Source organism: Ananas comosus, linkage group 23 (assembly GCF_001540865.1).
Source record: "Ananas comosus cultivar F153 linkage group 23, ASM154086v1, whole genome shotgun sequence".
NCBI classification, from domain to species: domain Eukaryota; kingdom Viridiplantae; phylum Streptophyta; class Magnoliopsida; order Poales; family Bromeliaceae; genus Ananas; species Ananas comosus.
This window is the reverse complement of record NC_033643.1, coordinates 753,824-773,644: the sequence shown is the minus strand read 5'-3', so window position 1 is coordinate 773,644 and position 19,821 is coordinate 753,824. Positions and strand designations below refer to the sequence as shown.

General features: G+C 42.1%; 4 protein-coding genes, 1 long non-coding RNA gene and 1 other non-coding gene across 6 annotated transcripts; 4 read left to right on the top strand and 2 right to left on the bottom strand.

The window, feature by feature from the left end:
- Positions 2,154 to 4,184, top strand: LOC109728421. Its single transcript, XR_002220969.1, has 2 exons — positions 2,154 to 2,405; positions 2,687 to 4,184. It is a non-coding gene; the product is annotated as an uncharacterized LOC109728421 (long non-coding RNA).
- On the top strand, positions 3,691 to 3,763 carry TRNAR-CCG. The gene has a single exon. It is a non-coding gene; the product is annotated as a tRNA-Arg (tRNA).
- Positions 5,254 to 7,297, top strand: LOC109728126 (pentatricopeptide repeat-containing protein At5g66520-like). Its single transcript, XM_020258453.1, has one exon. It carries the CDS (start codon positions 5,455 to 5,457, stop codon positions 7,189 to 7,191), a length of 1,737 nt encoding a protein of 578 aa, XP_020114042.1. The 5' UTR covers positions 5,254 to 5,454; the 3' UTR covers positions 7,192 to 7,297.
- LOC109728125 (pentatricopeptide repeat-containing protein At3g24000, mitochondrial) lies at positions 7,530 to 10,728 on the bottom strand. Its single transcript, XM_020258452.1, has one exon. It carries the CDS (start codon positions 10,387 to 10,389, stop codon positions 7,576 to 7,578), a length of 2,814 nt encoding a protein of 937 aa, XP_020114041.1. The 5' UTR covers positions 10,390 to 10,728; the 3' UTR covers positions 7,530 to 7,575.
- Positions 11,388 to 14,470, top strand: LOC109728012 (heat shock cognate 70 kDa protein 2-like). The gene is made up of 2 exons (XM_020258269.1): positions 11,388 to 11,716; positions 12,386 to 14,470. The coding sequence occupies exons 1-2, from the start codon at positions 11,503 to 11,505 to the stop codon at positions 14,119 to 14,121; spliced, it is 1,950 nt and encodes a 649-aa protein (XP_020113858.1). The 5' UTR covers positions 11,388 to 11,502; the 3' UTR covers positions 14,122 to 14,470.
- On the bottom strand, positions 15,459 to 18,145 carry LOC109727989. Its single transcript, XM_020258242.1, has one exon. The coding sequence runs from the start codon at positions 17,112 to 17,114 to the stop codon at positions 15,702 to 15,704; it is 1,413 nt and encodes a 470-aa protein (XP_020113831.1). The 5' UTR covers positions 17,115 to 18,145; the 3' UTR covers positions 15,459 to 15,701.

Below are 19,821 nucleotides of genomic sequence, written 5' to 3'. Positions count from 1 at the left end.
ATCGCAATTTCCTTCTCCTTACATAAGAAAAGCAATATGTTAGCCTTTCCTGTTTAGTATATGTGCTTTTAGCCCATATGGCGGTGCACCTGTAATAAGCTGCAGTTGGTTACATCAAAATGTGTCAGAATAATCTTACAATATATTTTATTAGATTGCCAACTGGGAGCAATTATATGGTGGTTTGTATACTCGTTTTCGCTTCTGAGATGTTTGTCTTTGCATGGCGTAGATTTGTTGAGTGAAGCACTTCTAAATTTTGTTGTCCATTGAGATGATATACTGCAACATTTGTTAACAGTTACTTCGCTAAATTCGTTTAAGATCTGAACATAGTGTAGTTGCATACTCTTAATCATTTTTCTGATGATAGTGAATGATTAGTGGAATACTAAATTAAAACAAGCTACTGCACTGCGTGCATGGAGATTGTCGCTAATTAAAATGGCTCATCAAGTTATGGCACTAGATTTTTGTTTTTTTCCTATGCTATCTCATTTGTGCAGTTGATTCTTTGAGGAAGAGGAGTTTGCTTATTATGCTTGCTTGTGACAGTGACGCCAACTGAAGAACTTTCTAGCTAATTACATTGAATGATGCAATAATATGCCTATGAACCAATTGAAATATAATGGTAACTATGTTTTCATGCAAATAAAAAGTAAATTTTCTGTCCCCTCAAAATAGAGAATTTGATTTCTTCAGCATTGTCTAGATAGTTAAATTATGAAACTTACCCTTATTACTGAATGTGATCCTATTCAGTTATTCCTACATTCATATTCTGTAATTTAGTTTCACAAATTAAACAGCAAAGTATTACATCACTTGTACTCTGAAGATCATTTTTTCTAATTTACTGAAGAACTTCTTAATCTCCAATCTTCAGTTCCAAACACAAATCATGCTCTGGAATTTTTATTTTTATTTTTATTTTTTTTACATTTTAGCATTGTTTATCGTACAAATTCAACATTTTCTCTTTGTTCCCTTATATTATCACCAAATAGGTGGTTTCAATCTCTTCTGAACCAAATCAAACACCTTTGGCCATACTCTGTAAGTTTTAGCATAAACCTGTGCAGCCAATGTTCTTTGAATTTTTAGAAAAAGTAGACATTTCATTTGTTTTCGTCTGTAAGTCGAGAGAAAATTCCAAAGCACTAAGATTAGGAGGAGCTAAGATTTTCCAAATACTCCTGTCTTTTTCCTTATTTTTTTCTGAATAAAAACTTCATGTTAATCTTCCTCACTGATATATTATTGAGTTCATGGTCCCAAATAATTAGGGTAAATATATTCACGCATTGAACATTATCGACCATAATTCTATAAATAATTTAAAACATGATGATATGAATAGAAGATCACAAGATGATTTTAGTGCAGGAAAAATATTGATTCAGATGTAAACAATGATTTATTTTTTTTTTAAAAAAAATAAGGCTTCACTAAATTTTTCACAACTTTGAAATAGTGACTAAATTTCATACATAAATTTGGAAAGTGAAACGTGACCAAAAATTGAAGAAACTAAGTCATCTACGCATTTGACCTATAAATAAGTGCTGCAGTATATTTCTGCCGCCAAAATTTTTTCTAACACTTTATTTGGACAAAGAGAAAACGAGAAAAGAAAGAAAAGCTAGGGAAGAAAATATTTTTTACCAGTCCACATGAAATTACGAGGAGTTTTTTTTTTAAAAAAAAAAACAGAGAAAAAAAAATCTATCATAACAGTCAATTTTTTTTAAAAAAAAAATTTACTTTAAAAAACTACAATGTCCATTGTGGGCTGGCCCACCTCACAGCGGGCCCAAGGGGGCTAACCGGTCATTCGTCGCCATTTCCGCCGCTGTAGCGGAGAATAAGTTCGAAGCGCAGCGTAAAAAAGAAGAGAAGGGAAGAGACGAGAAGAGGCGAGAGAGAATGAGAAAGTTCGATCCATGGCCGGTGTTCTTCAAGCGGGAGTGGAGGCGAAACTGGCCCTTCCTCCTCCTCTTCGTCACTCTCCCCATCGATCTCCTCCCCCCCTCTACACTCCCCTCGATCCCCATCATCTTCGATTTGACCCTATTCTCTCTACTCCTATGCACGCAGAGGAGGACGCTAAGAACTCCCCCTACGCCCAGGAGATCAGGAGGTATGTGTGTGATCCTCCTCCTCCCCCCAAAACCCTAGCCCCACATCGATCGTTCTCCCTTCCTCTTTCTCTCTCTCTCTCTCTCGCGAGAAACGATTTGAATGCTTCATAGATGCAATTGATGCGTTCAGATCCCGTTTTATGTGTAGATCGCGTAATTGATATCACCATCTTTTTCCTCTTTTCTGAGGTATTGAGTAGATTCGATTCTCGAGTAGAGTCGTGCTTCGATTTGAGACGATCTTAACCTTGCTTTGAATGGGTGAGTAGTGTAGTTTCATAACTTCGACTTGAGGGTTTCCTTTTTCACTTGAATTATACACTATTATTTAGTAACTTCATCGTAATGATGAACTATTTGGGGTTAAGTCAGGTTTATTTTCTTTTCTAGCTGCATAAATTTCCTAAAATCTTCCTTTCGATTAACCTAATTCGTAGCTTGATAATATAGGCAAAAAAATTTGTAGTGACCATGCATGTGTAGCAGAAACTTTTTTATTTTTGTCCCTTTAATTGTCAAATGTTGCTTTCCAATAATATCAGGTAATGATTTCTAGGGAGTATATGGCAGTTTACAAGTTGTCAATCCTTTGAGAGGGAATTCTCAGGGCTAAGCTGTTGGTTAGATAAAACTTTAAGAATTTGGGGGGGGGAATAAGAAGCTACGTGACGTAGAAATAGCGATGCTGATGTTTTGTGATGCTTCCTCTTCTACACATTTCCTAGAGACTCTGCTTCCTTTAATTTTCCTAAGTGGGTGAGCTAACAGCAGTGGGTTTATATAGGCGAACTTCTGGGAAGTGATTCCATGGCTGCGTCTCATCTTACCTCTTGACAGGCTATATTCATGTTACTGTATTCCTGTTATATATGACCTATGCAATGTTTGAGACTTATAAGGAACTTCTATATGTCGTATGGATATTTCATAGTTATTTAAAGGTGTATTAATGTTAAATCCTGGTTTCAAAATGCCATTGTGCGTCGCATGTGATGTTTTGACAGCTTTGTAAACCCCAAAATGAGGTTTTAAAGATTGATTAGTCGCATTAATTGGCAGACGAACACTATAGAATATGTTGATTGTTGGTTGCTTTGTGCATCAACTAGGTTTAGCTGGCGCACAATTGCATGTTTCATGTGTCCATAAATGCATCTTTGGCATCATATATTTTCGTAATATTCCTCTAGCCACTCATTTAACAAGTTATTGTAGCCAGGTAAAATGCTAGGGGCTTTTTTTTTTTTTTTTTGCAATTCGACCGTTTGGAGATTTTACTTGCAGCTGTCATAAGTATCAGCGGAGTTTTTGTTTTCTGAAAGTTGTCTCAGTAGTAGCAGTTTATCTCCACAGATTTCAGAAAATAGCTGCAAAGCCCCTTAAATGCTGATAGATGATGTTAAAGCTCTTTTTTTTTTTTTTTTTTACTGTTATGTTAAAGCAATTATTTTGTTCATTTGCATTTTTTTTTATTTGGGTTCTCTCTTTACCCTAAATGGCAAAGCAATATGTTAGAAGAAAAAAGTTTTCATGATATGATAAAAAAGATCGCATAGCGGAGTGGATATCGCGTTAGACTCCGGATCTAAAGGTCGTGGGTTCGAATCCCACTGCGATCGATTGAAACACCTCACGAGTCTTTTTCCTCTTATATTTTTCTTAGTTTTGTCTTTCAGACACTGGAATTTACATTTCAAGTTGCAGGATAATGTTGCGAGTCTCATATTATTTTCCACTTGTGGACAATGTTGGTCCCCTGCATCTCTATCAGTAGCCTCAGTCACAAGCCTGTGCCCCTGTGCTTGTGCTCTATTTTCTCTCTCCTTTTATTTGCTTTTGGCTGTGATTAAGAGAGAAGTTGGCATTACATTGAAGTCACCAGGGAAACGGTCAATGCATTGTTGATACTTGATTGTAACTTGTTTTTAAATTTTATTAACATCTCTTTGGTCTTAGAAGGTCACATACTCTTCAGTGTGTAATAAACTCAGAGCACCCCGCAATCATTTGCAGCAATTTTATGAAGTATATATTAATATATGTCAGTGAGTATCAAATTAATGCCTTTTAACTGGTTGTTTTGTAAGATCAAAGTAATAAAAAGTTACTGGTTGATACTCTGATTGAACTTTTTGCAATGCTGAATTTAATGAACCCTCCCGAGTCCTCTGGGGGTTGCGTAGTTCAATGTTCTCCAGAAGATTAAGCCCAGGCTCGTCAAGCAAAGGTGATGGTGGTGGACTAGCTTCGTGCGGGCTGTTCTGCGACCGGCCTGCAGCAAGCCACATCCCACTACTGACTGAAACGCGCTGCAGATCCGTGGAAAGCACAACTTCTGAATGTGGTAGCAACTTAAAGAAGCAGAGCTCAGCAATCAGCATGAACTTCACCCGATCCCAGAGATCTGGCTCTGGACAATTTTTCCGTTCACGTGTTCCAGTTTCGGACAAAACAAACAAAGACTCCCTATTTCCACTTTTGTTTCCAAATGTAAATTTTCCTATCCGAAAATAGTAGTTTTTTTCTCTTTGTTTCCAAACGTAAAATTTTGTATTTGAGAACAGTAATTTTTAGATTCTTGAAAGGTATGATTCGAAGTCTGAAATTGTTGTTTCATCTTTTTTTTATTTTTATTTTTACAAATTTATTTTCAAGTGGGACTAATTAAAATTAAAATTTAATTTTCATTATGATATTAAATTATTATTTTTATTAATCTAATTAATTTTTTTATTAGCTANTATTAGTTAATTTAATTAATATATTTAAATTATTATCTATTGCTTAAATAATGAAGTAATTAATTAATTTATTACTTATAATTAATTATTAATAATTTAATGTGTTTACCTATAAACTAATATTTATATTGATCAATTATTAATATTTTTATTAATCTAATTAATTTTTTTATTAGCTATCTAACTAAAATAATCTACCAGCTAATTAAAATTTTAAATTATTATTTTTATAATTAATTAATTGACATATTTTATTATTTTATATAACATTCAGAGTTAATAAATTTATTAATTTATTAAGTTATTTTTAATTAACATTTTGATTTTAATTAATTGGATAAAATATTTTAATTTAAAATTATATCAGGAACAATCTATTTTTTTTATTAATACAAAATTGATTTAATATTTGTTTATATCTGGACCAGTATTTATTTATACCTGAAATAACCCTGAAATAAGCAATCGCAGGGCTAAAAAGAAAGATAAATTATCAGTTCGCCAGCACCTTCCATCAGCAGCAGGCAATTCGACCATCCGTCCGTCCGTCCGTCCGTCCATCACCCTCCATGTTCGCGGCCTCCTTATCCCCACCGTCCATTCCTCCTCACCCATCCACCACCGCCACCACCGCACCAGCCCTCTCGGAGACGAAGCAACTCCAAGCCCTCCTACTCAAAACCGGCGCGGCCCAGAACCGTCTCCTCTCCCTCGGCGCGAACCGGACCGGCCCTGCAGACCCTTCCCTCATCGCCCGCGCACTCGTCCTCCTCTCCCACTCCCCCAATCCCACTCCCACTCCCTCCTTCCTACGCAACACCATCCTCCAATCCCTCTCCCAATCCCCTCATCCCCAGCGCGCTATTCTCCTCTACTCCGCCTCCCTCGAATACGCCATCCCCCCCACCCCCCACACATTCCCCTCCCTCCTCAAATCCCTCTCCCTCCTCCTCGCTCTCCGCGAAGGGTCCCAGATCCACGCCCACATCGTCAAGCTCGGGTTCAAATCCGATCTCCACTCGCGCAATGCCCTGATCCATCTCTACGCCTCCTGCGGCTGCGTCGACCGCGCGCGCAAGGCGTTCGATGGAATGCCCCAGAGGGATGTCGTATCCTGGAACGCCATGATCGCGGGCTATGCGCGGAATAAGCTATCCGGGGCCGCGCTGGAGCTGTTCCGCGAGCTCCAGCTCGCGGGCGGGGTCGCCCCCGACGAGGTCACTCTCGTGGCCGCGCTCACTGCGTGCGCCGACGCAGGCGCGCTCCGGCTCGGCGAGTGGGCGCACCGTTATATCCGAAGGCATCGAATGGACGGCCGGATCGGCGTTAACACCGCACTGATAGACATGTACTCCAAGTGTGGGTGCATCGATCGGGCCGTTGAAATATTTGAGAATATAGCCGTTAGGAATCTCGTTGCTTGGACGGCTGTGATCAATGGCTTGGCCATCAACGGTTGTGGACGGACGGCGATCGAGTACTTTGATCGAATGGTGATGGAGGATGGGATAGAACCGGACGAAGTAATATTCATCAGTGTACTCTCGGCATGCAGCCATTCTGGGTTGCTTGATGAAGGGCGGAGATTGTTCGACGAAATGAAGGGGCAGTACAGATTGGTTCCGCAGGCAGAGCATTATGGTTGTATGGTCGACTTACTGGGCCGTGCCGGACGGCTGGATGAGGCTTTGGAATTGATCCGGACAGCTCCCTTTAAGCCGACGGCGGTACTATGGCGAACACTGTTAGGTGCATGTAAAGTGCACAAGAATGTTGGAATCGGTGAGGCGGCAATGCAGGAGATCCAACGGCTGGACCCACATCACCACGGTGACCACGTGCTGATGTCCAACATCTACGCCACCGCAGGGCAGCAGGACGATGCTGTGCACATGCGGAGGAGGATGAAGAAGCAAGGGATCGGTAAGGAGCCCGGATGCAGTGTGATTGAATTGGACGGTCGGGTTTACTCATTTGTGGTGGAGGATAAGTTGCACCGCCACTCACGTGAGGTGCATGTGATGCTGGATCGGATTGAGCGTGAGCTGAGGAAGGCCGGGAACGTGCCGGAGACTGCAGTGGCCCCAGCGGCACACCATAGTGAGAGGGCGGCGGTAGCATTTGGGCTGATGAGGACCGCGCCAGGGACGACGCTGAGGGTGGTGAAGAACTTGAGAGTCTGCGAGGATTGCCATGTCGCGATGAAGCTGATATCGAAGATATATGGAAGGGAGATTGTGTTGAGGGATCGGAGCCGGTTCCACCACTTCAAAGATGGGTCATGCTCTTGTGGTGATTACTGGTAGTAGAGTCGCGGCGCCGGCATAGGCTTCATTTTTTTGGGTTTGCTAGTGAAGCAGTTGCTCACACTTTGTAGATCGTTTGCTTCTTCAATGTCTGAGTTTTGAACAATGAGAAGTAGCATTAGTTCGATCTTCGAACATAATGAATTGCCTATTTCAATTTATCGAATTATAGAAGTACGACAATTTATACTTTGAATAGATTGATTCAGAAAGAATACCACAACTGAATAATGAAAACATAGTCAACAACAGCAAGCAAAACTGAGATCAACTGAAGTTGAAGTACATTAATAATTAATGAAAGAATTACTGACCCGGATAATGCTGTACCAACAGAGTTCTTGGACAATCAGTGACAAAAAAGATATAGTCTCAGTATTCAATTTACCAAAAATCTGAACAAGAACACTCTCCACCTTTAAAATGGTGGAACCTATAAGGATCCCTAAGAACTATTTCCCGATCGACCACACTACTAACCAACTTAAATACCAAATGGCAATCCCCACAAACCCTAAGGTTCTTAAATATCCTTATCGAAGACCCTTTGGGCATTCTCGTTAAACCATAAGCCAAAGCAAGCTTCTCGCTATGGTTCCAAAGGTTTTGTTCTTTTTGCTCTTCGTCCATGTCATGCAACGCATAGGAAGTGTCCGCAACATAACCCACGTCTTTAACCATTAGCAATATTTCTCCTAATTTTGCATAGATCTCCTTTTTATCCTTATGTGTCTTATCCCCTATGCCGAATGTTCTAATCTCATTCTTTATCTTAATCCAACTGCAAGCTGGCCTCTTTTTCAAATTAATTGCCTTCATATGTTCTCTCAAGTTGTCGACTTCATCCCATTTTCTACTTGTAGCATATAAGTTGGATAGAAGAACATAAGCAGAATCATCTAGTGGATCTAACTCCAGAAGATGTTTTGCAGCTCTCTCACCGATATCAAGGTTTTTGTGGGTTCTACTTGAAGAAAGCAAACTTCGCCAGATGCGATCATTTGGTGGGACAGGCATTTCTGTTACAAACCTCTCTGCTTCACTAAGCCTCCCTAGCCGTCCGAGTAGGTCGACTATACAAACGCAGTGCTCTATTCCAGGTGTTATATGAAATTCAGAATTCATCAAGTTGTAGTACTCAAGCCCTTTGTCTACTAAACCAGCATGGTTGCATGCAGAGAGGAGAGCAACAAAAGTAACATAATCAGGCTTTAGCCCCACGAAGACCATCTCTTTAAAAGTCTCCTCAGCCTTTTCAAAACAACCATGCCTTGCGTATCCTGATATCAAAATATTCCACGACTGTTGAGGCCGAGCAGCTGGTCGGGGAAGCAGTTTTAGCAATTCTTCCATCTTTCCACACTTTCCGTACATATCCATAGTAGTATTGATTACGTGAATGTCCGATTCAAGCCCTAGCTTAACACTTAGACTCTGAAGCTGCTGGCCTTCTTCGACTGATGCTAAGCTTGAACAAGCTGCTAAGCCTCCAGATAGGCTAAACTGGTCTAGATCATTCCCTGAATATCTCATCTCTGTTAAGAGCTTTAAAGCATCCTCTCCAAGTCCTTGTTGGGCTTTTGCAGCAATCATGGAATTCCACGAAATTGCGGTCTTGACTACCATTCTGTGAAATATTGCCCCACTAGATTTAAAATCACCACATTTTGCATACATTGTGATTATGGAGTTGATAACATACTCATCTGAATCGAATCCAGTCAATACTATATGTGCATGGAGGGGCATTCCATTGTCTCTTAGATCATTTGGAGATGAGAAAGCACCGAGTATATTCACCATCGTAATATAATTTGCCATTATGAATGCTCTTTTCATCCATTTGAATACTTGCATTGCCTTCATCCGCTCCTTATTCTCTCCATATCCCCCTATAAGTGCATTGCAAGTAATTACATCACGAGTGGGCATAATCTTGAACACCTGCTCAGCTTCTTCAATAGAATTGCATTTAGTGTACATGGTGATTAGAGCATTACACACCAACAAGTTACAATGCAGATCCAGATGAGTTACAAAGGCATGAACCATTCTTCCAACCATTAGGGTTTCTGGGCTTGAACACACAGCCAATGCGCTAGCAAATGTCATATGATTCATTCCTTCATTCGTTCGAATCATTTGGCTCAATATCCTCAGTGCATCAATGCAATTCCCGCTCTGTGCATAAGAAGCGATCATAGTATTCCATGAAACTATATCCCTTTTAGGCATACTGACGAATAGAAACTCCGCATCATCATATTCTCCGCATGTTGAATACATATTAACCAGCGTGTTGGCAACCGAAACAAACGAATTGTGACCATCCTTGAAACAAAGGGCATGAAGTCCTCTCCCCCACCTCAAGTGATCCAAGGAAGCACAGACAGATATTAAACTAGATAGAGTAGTTGAGTCAGGACACAAATTACTTCCTCGCATATTAGAAAAGAACTGAAAGGATTCGTCACACGTGCCCTCGTGCGAATACATTGATATGATTGAATTCCATGATATAGTGTCGCGTTCTGTCATCCGATTAAAGAGTTGCTCAGCTAGTTGAATTCTTCCCAGACTACCAAATAGAGTAATCAAAGAATTGGTAACAGACAAATCGGTCTCGAACCCCGACACCACGATATGGGCCACAACTTGAAGACTCAGCTTCTCATTCTGGAGCACACAGCACGAACTAACGGCCGCAGAGAATGAGTTCTCGTTGCAAGCAATCCCTTCTCTTCTCATCTGCTGATAAGCCTGCAATGCTTCTAAAGGGTGTCCATTTGAAGATAAAGAGACCATTAGAGCAGTCCAAGACACCACATTTCTCTCAGGCATTTCCTCAAACAGTTTTAGAGCATCGTAGACCAACCCGCGACTACCATAAAAATGCAACAATGCGGTGCCTACATAAACATTAGACATCAACCCAAGCTTCAGCACAAGCCCATGGATCTGTACACCTTGCGCGACTACGTCCGCCCAACGGTCGCATGCCGTCACGAGGCTTGCGAGGGCAAACCCATTATGCTTCACGCCTCCTTCTCTCATCTCTCTAAACAATCCCAAGGCTTTACCAACCCGACCCACTCGGACGCACCCCGAGATCGCGGTGTTCCACGACGCGGCGTTTCTCTGGGGCATATGGTCGAACACGTAGAGCGCGGAGTCGGTTTTGCCGAATCTAAAGTACATGTTGACAAGGGTGTTGAGGTGGAAGGCGCTGAGGTAGAGGGCGCGGCGGAGGGAGAGGCCATGGACGGCTCCTCCGAGGAGCGGGTCGGAGATGTGGGAGAAGCCCTTGTCGGGGACGAGGGAGAGGTCGGCGTTGGGGTGGTGGGCGAGGAGGAGGTGGAGGCCATTGGAGGCGGAGGTACATGGCGCGGTGGTGGTGGAGAGGAAGAGGGAGTGAAGAGAGATAGGAGGAGGAGGAGGAGAGAGTTGGGAGGAGACGAAGAGTGAGGTGATGGTGTTGCTGCTCCGCTTATAATAAGCCAGTTCGCGATAGGCTCGGAGTGACCAGGGGAGTGGAAATAATACGCGTCGTGTAATTGTAGTCGTTAGTTTTGGAGTAGACCCTATAACAAAATATCGGGTCGGGCCTTATTTTGGGCTCTTAGTGGGCCTAATATTGGGCTAAATATATATATTTTGAGGGTTAATTGCATTATTAGTTCTTACCTAACCTTTATCCTTTTTTTTGGTTCACCCATTTTTCGCCGGATATCGTATTTGTAATGAGATTCACATATCCTAAATACCCACAAAAGGACCACGTGATTTACTGTTTAAGGGCCAAAAGTGTAATTTAGCCTTTCCTTAAAATATCTCCGGTTCGGTCCGACCCGCTTCACACGAATCCAACATTCGTAGCAACCGAGTCACTTTCGCACCCAAACTCCACCAATCAGACGCCTTCTTCACCACTATTACTCTGACACTTGGGGCCCACTCATTCATTGGGCCGACGTGTCATCCTCCCCTCACCGTGACACAAAAAGCGTGGCACTGCAGTTCAAATTATGGCGTGGAGGGTTCTAGAATTCACTAGATTCACGGAGAACCATCCCTCACCGTCCAATTTGTATACGTATGCTCTTTTCGCACCGTCTCACCGCAACGATCCAACGGTTCAGATTCGCCGATTCGAACCTTCCGGAATTCCCACCTCCTCCATAAAAAGGACCCTCCCCATCCTCCTCTCACAGAGAGATTGATTTGCTACTGCTCTTACGAAAACCCTAGTTTTCTTCTTCGATTTCGCTCGATTTAGATCGACTTTTTTGTTTTTTGCTTGATCCATCATCCATGGCGGGTAAGGGCGAGGGACCTGCGATCGGGATCGACCTCGGGACGACGTACTCGTGCGTCGGGGTGTGGCAACACGATCGCGTGGAGATCATCGCCAACGATCAGGGGAACCGCACCACCCCCTCCTATGTCGCCTTCACCGACACCGAGAGGCTCATCGGCGACGCCGCGAAGAACCAGGTCGCCATGAACCCAACCAACACCGTCTTCGGTGAGTTTCTCCTCCCCTTCCTCTTTGAAATTATGGTGGATTGCTGTTTTTAAGTAGATCTGGTTATAAAGATCGTGGCATAGTGGCATAGTCTTCTCTTCCTCTTTGAAATTGTGGTGGATTATTGTTTTTATGTAGATCTGGTTATACAGATCGTGGTATAGTGTTTCTAGAGAAATTTTTCACCGTAATTAGTGTAATTCGTTGCGAAATCTTAGAATTATTTACCTTATTTTCGTTTTGCTATTCAGCTTTTGGCCACGTTTTTTAAGTAGTATCTCCTTTCGAGATGATAATCAATTACCACTTTCTACTAGATCCGCCGATATGCGTATCTTTCTTGAAAGATGTAGCATTAGTATTACTTTTCAATCAATTACTACTGTAGATTAGATCTGTCGATGTAGGTCTGTTCTTCGCTTCGTTTTTAGGGTATTCTTTTTTAGAAAACTTAATAATTCTTGTAGGATAGGTACTAGGAACTACTTTCTTGTAGATAATTTCGTAGCGTAATGCTCGCAGTTCTTATTTGCTTTGAGCTTAATGATACGCAAGCCCGAATAATAATCATATGATATATATCCGCGTAACTATTATTATAATTATTATTATTATTAAGTTATTTGTGGGGACTATTTTTTGCTGACAATTTTCCTGCTGTTTTGACAGATGCGAAGCGGTTGATCGGGCGGCGATTCTCGGACCCGTCGGTGCAGAGCGACATGAAGCTGTGGCCGTTCAAGGTGATTGCAGGCCCCGGCGACAAGCCGATGATCGTGGTGCAGTACAAGGGCGAGGAGAAGCAGTTCGCGGCGGAGGAGATCTCGTCCATGGTGCTGACGAAGATGAAGGAGATCGCCGAGGCCTACCTCGGCTCCACCATCAAGAACGCCGTGGTCACCGTCCCCGCCTACTTCAACGACTCGCAGCGCCAGGCCACCAAGGACGCCGGCGTCATCTCCGGCCTCAACGTCATGCGCATCATCAACGAGCCCACCGCCGCCGCCATCGCCTACGGCCTCGACAAGAAGGCCGGCAGCACCGGCGAGAAGAACGTCCTCATCTTCGACCTCGGCGGCGGCACCTTCGACGTCTCCCTCCTCACCATCGAGGAGGGCATCTTCGAGGTCAAGGCCACCGCCGGCGACACCCACCTCGGCGGCGAGGACTTCGACAACCGCATGGTCAACCACTTCGTCCAGGAGTTCAAGCGCAAGCACAAGAAGGACATCAGCGGCAATCCGAGGGCGCTCCGCCGGCTGCGCACCGCCTGCGAGAGGGCGAAGCGGACCCTCTCCTCCACCGCGCAGACCACCATCGAGATCGACTCCCTCTACGAGGGCATCGACTTCTACGCCCCGATCACCCGCGCCAGGTTCGAGGAGCTGAACATGGACCTCTTCCGCAAGTGCATGGAGCCGGTCGAGAAGTGCCTGCGCGACGCCAAGATGGACAAGAGCACCGTCCACGACGTCGTCCTCGTCGGCGGGTCCACGCGCATTCCCAAGGTGCAGCAGCTCCTCCAGGATTTCTTCAACGGCAAGGAGCTCTGCAAGAGCATCAACCCCGACGAGGCCGTGGCGTACGGTGCGGCGGTGCAAGCCGCGATTCTGAGCGGCGAGGGCAACGAGAAGGTGCAGGACCTCCTCCTGCTCGACGTCACTCCTCTCTCCCTTGGCCTCGAGACCGCCGGTGGCGTGATGACCGTTCTCATTCCGAGGAACACCACTATTCCCACCAAGAAGGAGCAGGTCTTCTCCACCTACTCCGACAACCAGCCCGGCGTCTTGATCCAAGTCTACGAAGGTGAGAGGGCGAGGACGAAGGACAACAACCTCCTCGGCAAATTCGAGCTGTCCGGCATCCCGCCCGCTCCCCGCGGCGTGCCCCAGATCAACGTCTGCTTCGATATCGACGCCAACGGCATCCTGAACGTCTCGGCCGAGGATAAGACCACCGGGCAGAAGAACAAGATCACCATCACCAACGACAAGGGCCGGCTGAGCAAGGACGAGATCGAAAAGATGGTTCAGGAGGCGGAGAAGTACAAGGCGGAGGACGAGGAGCACAAGAAGAAGGTCGAGGCGAAGAACGCGCTCGAGAACTACTCTTACAACATGAGGAACACGATCAAGGACGAGAAGATCGCGTCCAAGTTGCCGGCCGACGACAAGAAGAAGATCGAAGACGCGATCGAGGGGGCTATTAGCTGGCTGGATAGCAACCAGTTGGCCGAGGCCGACGAGTTCGAGGACAAGATGAAGGAACTGGAGAGTATTTGCAACCCGATCATTGCGAAGATGTACCAAGGCGCTGGCGCCGGCATGGCTGGAGGGATGGATGAGGATGGGCCGGCTGCGGGCGGCAGCAGCGGCGCGGGGCCGAAGATTGAGGAGGTCGATTAAAGCGTGTTCTGAGTTGGGTGCAGCTCTTCTTTCTGCATTATTATCATTGTGTGGGGTTCGTCCGCATTGCCTTTGTTGTCCCCCTTTCTGTTACGAGCGTCTGTTGCGTTTTTTTTTTTTTTTTTTTTTTTTTTTTTTTTTTTGACTAGTTGAAGATGATGGTCGGGTGGAAGTAGTATCTCGGTATATTCTTAGTTTTGGGTGCAACCGAATCTTCGGTTCAGTAAGAATTTGCTTTTTTCCTTACTTTTCTGTCTCTTTCTTTCAATTTTCACTCAACAGTAACCGAGTGAGGACTTGAGAAGTGCGTGGCGAGCACAGGTTATGGCTATGCCTACTGCTTGTTTTATGTGTTGTTTCTACTTCTTTTATGTGTGTGTCAAAGCCTCCATCAACCAACTATTTGGCACAAAAGTGCTTGCAATTTAATGCCGCTAAACAATGTTTTCTGATGTGACCATGTGCTTTGTTAGATGTGATTTTTGCAGGAGATGTATGTAAAATAACTGCTACTCTTGTTAGATCCCGAATGAATCACATTTCTCCCTCAATCCCAGTCACCTCTGAAGTGAAAACTCTGACGTAGCATTAATCTGCTCAGATGCATCGTCTACTGTCATCGTTAATTCTAACTTAAACATGACGACAAGGAAACACTCAAAACACAGGCTCTTGATCTGAAAGCCTACCGGAAAGGTTCGCTGGAAAATTCACCTCACAATGTGTAAAAGGTTGGGGGTGTAGTCTAATATATGATTTGATTATGTTGCATTATTGATAGTAACTTTTTTGTAATTATTGTCGAGGCAATACTATCATAAGAATAGTATGGAGGCCATACAAACAAGTTATATTTTGTCTTTTTTTTGTTTCTGATACCTATCTACTTGACTACTATTGAGTTATCAATCAAAAAAATTGTCAGAGAAACTTCATCACAAAAGTTACTGAAAGAGAAATATATGTAAGTCTAGCAAGGACCAAGGACCATAGATTTAGCATCATCAAAGTAGCTTTTAATATCTTGATGAGAAAGATTTTCTTCCCTCTATATTGCAAACAAAATGCATGACAAAAAAAACAAAATGGTTGAAGCTTTTCTTCATTCATGTCTCTTGAACGAAATGGTTGTATTTCTTTCTAGTAGTGGCCTCCTACCCTGAGTACATGTTTTATAATGGAAATTTCTCCTGATAACAAAATGAATATATGGGTTCCAAAGATAACAAAAGCCTTTCATCCATAAAACAGATTACATCTCCATAGACAGCAGTAAATCCATAAAAATAAGAGTAACACGCAAATAAAAACCAGTCAACAAGAACTTGCACCATTCATCACCATCCAAACAACCATTTTCTTTCTTTTTTTTTCTCTCAAATAATTCTACTAAGCAATACGATCATACATTAGACAACAACAAATCTTCAGCAACAAATTACCAACTGAAGACATTCCCCATTACGGTTGATAAACTTCAACTTTTACATGTTTCCTTCCACGATTCAGGTTAGTAAACATGGGAAACCATGACCCAACAATCAATCATACACACATTACATTATATCACTAGAATTATTCTAAGTCAACATAAGATCATTTACTCCAAGGTGAGGAGGTCGCATACAAACACGAACTTCATGTTCTTCCGATCCCGATCGCTGCTTTGGCACAATAATCTCGAGAACTGCACTACTCTCATCATAATAAGCTTCGAGCTTGGCATCTTCGGGGATTCGCGTGGCAAGCGGAATTTCCCTTATAAACTCCCCCGGAGGGCAGTGCTCGGGGTTGGAGTCGGTCAATTTGAAAGTCCGACTTCTCCTCTTTATAAATGGCATGCGAGCGGTACTCACACAAAGGATTTTCACTATCCCATGAGTTACATTATTCCTCCAAGAAACTTTTACCCTTCTTTGATCTGCGAAAGGCAAGCTAACCATGATAAGATATCCCTCTTCGTCCTCATATATGGTCTTCGCAGCAGTCACGGGCCCGCACGCTTGTTTCATCACACCGCTGAACTCATGTAACCACAATGGCTCACTCGAGTGCATTTCCACATCTAGGCTTTTTTCAGAGCAAGAATTTAATGGTAAGAAGCATTCTTCATCCATCCTACGTTTGCTGCAAACGGGAGAGAGATCCATTCCATCACCATTAGAATGGGTTGAAGGGGAGGATGATAAGTTAAGACCTGACCCATTAAGAAGCTTCCTTTGATGGGGATGCGAAGAATTGTTTTTTAGAGAAGGAAGAGGCCTTTCGAGCTCGAATTCTGTATTAGATAAGTTCCTCCATGATCCAAAATCGCTAGCTTCAGGTGGGATCGAAAAATTTATATCCCTTCCAGTAAGCTCCATCCATTTCTTACGGTCTAATTCTGTAACCAAATTTAAATTGGGGGATCTCACCACCTCAAGACCATGAACACATTGCGGGTTCGACAGTCCTCGATACTGCTTTCTTTGCATTTTGTGGGATCTGACGAAACCCTTATCAACGCTAAATGGGAACTGTGGTTCTCCGAGCCGAGAGTGCCCATTCATATAGCTTCTGAGCTGCATCTTGCCTAGGGCATTCTCCGGCCTCTCCTTAAAAGCCCACATGTACATATTCTCCATGTCGTGCTGGACAAGAAAAACGTCGAGCCGGAGGTCAGATTTGTCGAAGCCTGATACTCCATGCGCATCACGGGCCGCCTTGCTTTTAGATTTATCGGACAGAGCGGGCTTGAAGTAGAAGGTGAAGAAGAACCACGCGCCCCAAATGCTATCCCCTCTCTTTGCGCACTTGCGGTGGTGCTGATGGCCAGATTTCGGGAGGTGGGCGGCCGGCTCGGGGTCGTAGATCTGCGGAGCAAGGCAGGCGTCGAACATGTCGCAAGAATCAGAGCTCCACGACTGGTGGGGGGTGGCGTCCGCAGAGAAGGAGAGGAGGGTGGAGGGGTGGTGGTTCTCCATGGAGAGAGTGGTGAGGAGGTCTTCTCCCATAGCTGTTTTACTCACTTTGCTCCTTTCAACTGCCTCCAATTCCTCTTCCTCCTCCTCTTCTTCCTCCTCCTCCTCCTCCTCTTCCTCTAACGCTATCTAATCGGCGGATTCCGAATCCCACCGCATTCGATAAACGCGTCCCACAAGAAGCAATCACAGGTCCATTCCATAAATCCAACCATCAAATTTGGATAAACCAGAAGAAACTCAGGAAGCCGCTTCCCCAACCAAACCCAACCAAGCAAGACACCCCCAAAATTAGAACCAAAAATAGGATTTTTAAAAATAAAAAATGAAAAAAATTCCCCAATCACAAAGTAACTAGAAACAACAAATTGTTAGATAACTTAGACAAATAACCATCAATTTTTTCACAAACTAAGAGAAACCCAATTGCCAATTGCCCTCAAAACTCCCCCAAAAATAGCTCCAAACTAGAATCTTTTAGGGCGACAAAGCTTAGAAATTGTCCCTTCCCCAAAAATAGCACCAAAATAGAATCTTTTAGGGCAACAAAGCTTAGAAATTGTCCCTTCCAATGAACCCCTAAACAGCCCCTACAACCAGAAACGGATCAAACAGGCGAGATCTTCACAATTTAAATTGTTGAAAACCGTGCAATCCACCCACCATAAAACTCGGCAGAATAGGTTAATAAACAGATCCTAATCACCTCTCATGCTTATCGCATCAAAATATACGCAAAAAGAAGTGGAAAATTTTATTCTTTTTAACAAAAATTCTAGGAATAATCCTAAAAGTAGTGATGGGAAGAACTCTTCAAGATTACCTTTTGGAGATTGATTCGAATCCTGGAGACGACGAATCCTTCGTATGTTCCTTCGCTCCCCATTCCCCACTACACCCACAAACACAAATTAAGAGGGAGGGTGAGGGGAAGCGAGAGAGAGAGAGAGAGAGAGAGAGGGATTAGGGCGTAGCAGGGGAAGGGAAACGGGGTCGGTTTAAGGAGCACTCGAGCGGTAGCGTCCTCCACCAGATGAGACCGAGTTTGAGACGTTAATTCACGGTGACGACGCAAAGCGGCAAAGGGTTGGTTGTCCTCTTTAGCAAGTACTCTTATTACTTCTTTTAAGGAAAAACTTCGAAAAAATCCATGTGATTTCACACTTTTTTCATTTTAATGCCATGTGATTTAAAGTGTATCAAATTAGTACCATATGGTTTCGTACTTTTTTACTTTAGTACCATTTGGCTTGAAGTGTATCAATTTAGTATCCTGTAGTTTTATTTTTGTTTCAAGTTAGTACTCTGTGGTTTTATTTTTCTCTTAATGAAATATTAAACTACAGAGTACTAAAGTGAGAAAGTGCGAAATCACAGGGTACTAACTTGATACACTTTAAACCATATGATACTAAAGTGAGAAAGTACGAAACCACAGAGTACTAACTTAATACACTTTAAATCACAATGTACTAAAATGAGAAAGAGTGAAATCACAGTAAGGGTATTTGAAGTTATTCCCTTCTTTAATTAAGGCCTTCTCAATTCTCATATGCACCATAAAACATATCTAAGCTATGGACGAGTAGAGTTACTATACTATAAAAAGCATAGAGGGTCTGATATTTTTAATTTTTTAATTTTTAGATCAACTCTTTTGATAAATTCTAATATTTGAATTAATACTATTATCTTGTATTGACCACTCAATCCTAGAAGTATTATTCAACTCTAGGAGATATTACTATTATTCCAACCGTATAATTTTTTATCCAAGGATCAAAACGCCGGAAGCATCAAATTCTTTATATATCTGGTAGTATAGTAGCTTTACACGTCATTGACAGTTCACTATCTAAATTTTAAAATTTTAATTTTATTATTTAATTTTTTTAATTTATTTACTTTTTAGTTAGTCAATAATATTTTAATTTTAAAATTTGAATACGTCGTTTATCTTTACATATTTAATTAATATACTCAATTATTAAAGTAAGTAATTAGTTTAATTTTTGAAGTCAAAATATAGTTAGTTATTTGACTCAAATAAAACAAATCGGAAAGTTGAATAGTAAAATTAAAAATTTAAAATAGTGTATAATTCAGAAAAGTCTTATACTTTTTTATCTATATGTATTCTTGCACTAACAAAAATAGTTTTAACACTATCTTTAATTAAAGAACTTATTTTTATCTGAAAAAACTAGATTTGCAGAATCTAATCAAATTTTGTTGCTACATAATGATCAGATTCGATGAACCTACCTTTTAATAATAAAATAAGCTATATTAATAGTGCTTCTCTAATTTTTCAAAATTTCACTTTATTTTCTAATCTTTTAAATTTTAAAATTAAATTGTTTATGTCAAGATTCCAAGTTCATATTCGGCCATCCAGAATGTTGTAAAATTTTAAATAGTGAATTTATCGGAAAGTTGTTTGGTGAAACAACACCACAACTTTCTCCCCATTTTAGGGATTTCATTTCTTAAAAATGCATATCACCAATTCAAATGTTCTGATATTGATTCTAAAATAACCAAATAAATAAATAAATAAAAATGAATCCTTATCTATTCAACTCTTACTCATTTTATATTGCTTAAAAGGTGGATTTAATTACTTCATGGACCCTATAATACTACATAAGGGCCACAGGCTATCAATTTAGAATCCAAATATCAATCTATTATGTATATAAAAATAAAAAAATGATGACCCAATTTGTAGTCAAAAGTG